We start from the raw sequence: 3214 nt of genomic DNA, 5'->3' as shown, positions 1-3214 counted from the left end.
CCCACTCGCTGGCCTGTCTCTATCTATAATATACTATATATGGAATTTCTTTTATTCGTGGTACGATCTCACAATTTGGATAGCTGTACGTGGGGAGCTCAACAGTTGGAGACGCCAGGAATCTCTACATATTTGCACCAGAGAATAAGACGAAAAACATTGTTTATCAAGAGGCTTTGAAATGAAAAGTGCAAACCATTCGTACATGCTGTTATAATAACTTTTTGTCATTTACACCATATTACTATTATGTTCCAGGGGTTCTAAGTTGGGTTGTGCTGTGATATAAATGTCATACGTAACAGTTTTTTACCATGCTTATTATCTTATTAGATTGATTTGTAAATATTGATATTGTGTGCAATGTTATTCTCCATTTTTACCCAATGTTCCTATTGTGTCTGATTATTAGTAGTATGAATTAGTAGCACGATTTTGCAGAGCAGCGGGTACTCGCAGCTAGTATTAAATAAAGGGTGTGTAGAGTAAATTCCCCACCACTGCCAGAGTGACAGTTGGTGGATCATTGAAGTAGACTATGAAGGCAAACTTTTAGAGCAATAAAAAAAACTATATACCCAATTGCAAGGTTCAAGCAAAAAAGCCATCTTTTCTGCCGGACTACTAACTGAACTTAGCATTTATAGGTACTCTAATCTAGCATAATCCTCATTTAGTTGGCATTTTTGTTGAACATCTTAATTGTCATTAAGTATATAATAATTACCACCACACACCCATGTGGTAGTTAACTACTAATACATCGCCACAGATGGATAAAAATAATCACGGGCAATTCAGCATGCGCAATTGATGGACGCACACGACAATGATAACTAGCTGTTGTCGCTAGACTAGGAAGAATCCAACCATTTTCGCGTGGTCGCAAATTTTCTCTATCTTCACTAATCCTCGCTGTGAAAGATGGTCTGCCGTCCGTCTAATCAACGTAGTCGACTTTTTTCGCGTTGTTTTTTTGCTCGAAGATTCTATAGAGCAGACGGTAGATAAACAGTTCTCGGACTACCTGGCTAACTTGCAAAATGGCGGCTGGCCACTGACGATGCCTAATTGGAACCGGTCTACGTTCGACTTGACGATGCTGATAGCGCAGCTGAGACGGGATGGCTTCAACTCACAGCTCGTAAACCTCGCTGTAGATGTCGATGCTGGCAACTCGTCACGCTACATTCTAAACGTAAGAGCCCGTTGTGTGTGTGTGTGTGTGTGTGTGTGTGTGTGTGTGTGTGTGTGTGCGTGTGCGTACCAATGTCCTACATCGCAAGTGACGCGTGGGATTCACATGTGAATTAGAGTCAAACCTAATAATCACACTGCGGCTGCTGCGGTTATCATTGCCATTTGCGAGGGTACATGATTCTGCCACTAGACAATAAAATTACCACAACTGATTCAATCGGCAAAATCGAGAGAAAACAGGAGCAGTGATCAGGAAAATGTCGGAGTCGGCAAAAACATTATTATATTTGAATTTGCAGTGTGTTCTGTGGGATGCTATGCCAGTATTTGACAAGCCTCAGATAATGTTTACATAAAAACGTCAACAATAATTATGTCGTACAACGATAGACATGAAAAGGTGATAATCGTAATCGACATTGCCGCTTACATAACAAGTTTGCATACCAAATCATAATCGCATCTATTTCTCATTTGAATGCCCGCATGACTTTTGTGCGGGCTGTGCCCTGCATTTTATAATACCATCTTCGTCCCGCCATCTCACTAGCTATTAATGTTCGTATACCGTAAATGCACTGAAGCTTGAGAAACACGAGTAGGTTTCTGATTACCGACAACTTAAATCTGTCGTTTAACCTGAAGTATACAGATCAAATGAGCTATTAGGCCATATTTATGTACGCGGGTGTCCTATGGCATTTCTCTTAATAGGGAAGAAGCAGTTAATAACAATTCCTGCCATTATTCTGCCTGATTGGCCGCGACTCCCCTCTAGAGGGAGAAAACTCGTTTCACGGTCGCTTGCCGCGTAATCACCGCACGACGTCACCTGCAAAACGCGGCAAATAATTCACATTTTTTCAGAAGAATCGCACATAGAGAATACGAATATAGAACTTATTGGATATGCTCTTTTGGCACGCGATGTAACAAAACGGAGTTATTGAAAGGGAAACGCTTGTAAATATTGCCGTCATTGGAATCCTGTCATAGTTTGCATTACTCATATATGTACGTATGTTCTAACCTTGCAGGCGAAGATGAACAAAGATGAGACATCGGTGTCTTACCGGTAAGCAGTACGATGATTCGATACTAATCACAGAACCGCTGTCAGAAACATCAAGAATTGTTAGGATTATCATAAGGCTAAATTGCCGTAACTTTGTTTGTGACACCTTACGTTAAAACTTATGACATTATCACACGTACTTATGATGTTTCTGGCAACGGCCCTGAGATTTCGCGAATGCAAGAAGGAAAGACATGTGCAGGAAGAGAGAGAGAGAGAGAGAGAGAGAGAGAGAGAGAGAGAGTGTGTGTGTATATCGCGTCACCTATTTCGATTCAGTCGGTCATATGACAACGCGCAGTTTAATAGACAGGTTAATGCATTTGATCGCAAAAGTAAGTCGCTAAGTTGTCCGTATACCTCCTTATCGTGGCGTTGATGCTTGAACTCATTGAAAAATTAAGCGACCGAAAGGTGGGCGGAACTATAAAGCTGCTGCCGGGCGTGTTGAGAAAAAAAACAGAGCACGCGACCGTTGACGTTCTCGCATCGTCGAGTGGCCGCAGGTGTAAACACTTAATAAAGGGCGCATCACGCGCCCGAGATGCGTGCTGCGCGGATGAGTATCAGTTCAGAAGAAGCTGTGCAGATGCTCAGAGATCGTTACGGCTGAATCTGGGAGAGGTCGTCGGAAAGCCACGCAGCACACGGCAGCGCGCGCGCGCCTATAGCACCGAACCCGCTAAACTTTTATACTCTTAAACGGCTGACTGAGAAGCCGCGGGAAACCGAATGTGTTCTTTATTAGATTATATCATCTTCAGGGCGCTGTGTAGGCGACAGATGCGGGCAGGCCAGCGAATGTGTGATACTAGTACGTCGCATGATTTTGTAGTAACGTGTGTTCTATCTGTTTGTCTTTCTTTCTTTCTCTCTCTCCCTCCTTCCCCTTCTGTCTCCCTCTCTCGGTCTCTCTCTCGCTCGCTCACTCGCTCTGTC

The 3214-nt window shown here is 42.9% G+C and overlaps 1 protein-coding gene across 1 annotated transcript in view; it reads left to right on the top strand.

Annotated features, from left to right (window-relative positions):
• The window catches only part of LOC106814315 (neprilysin-11-like), a 23981-nt gene that overhangs the window by 7412 nt on the left and 13355 nt on the right, over positions 1–3214 (top strand). The window contains exon 2 of the mRNA XM_014818617.1: positions 987–1198. Coding sequence (XP_014674103.1) covers positions 987–1198 — 212 coding nt within the window. The remainder of the gene's footprint in view (positions 1–986; positions 1199–3214) is intronic.

The sequence above is a fragment of the Priapulus caudatus genome, unplaced genomic scaffold (assembly GCF_000485595.1).
Source record: "Priapulus caudatus unplaced genomic scaffold, Priapulus_caudatus-5.0.1 Scaffold904, whole genome shotgun sequence".
Lineage (NCBI taxonomy): Eukaryota > Metazoa > Priapulida > Priapulimorpha > Priapulimorphida > Priapulidae > Priapulus > Priapulus caudatus.
This window is presented reverse-complemented; position numbering and strand designations above follow the sequence as displayed.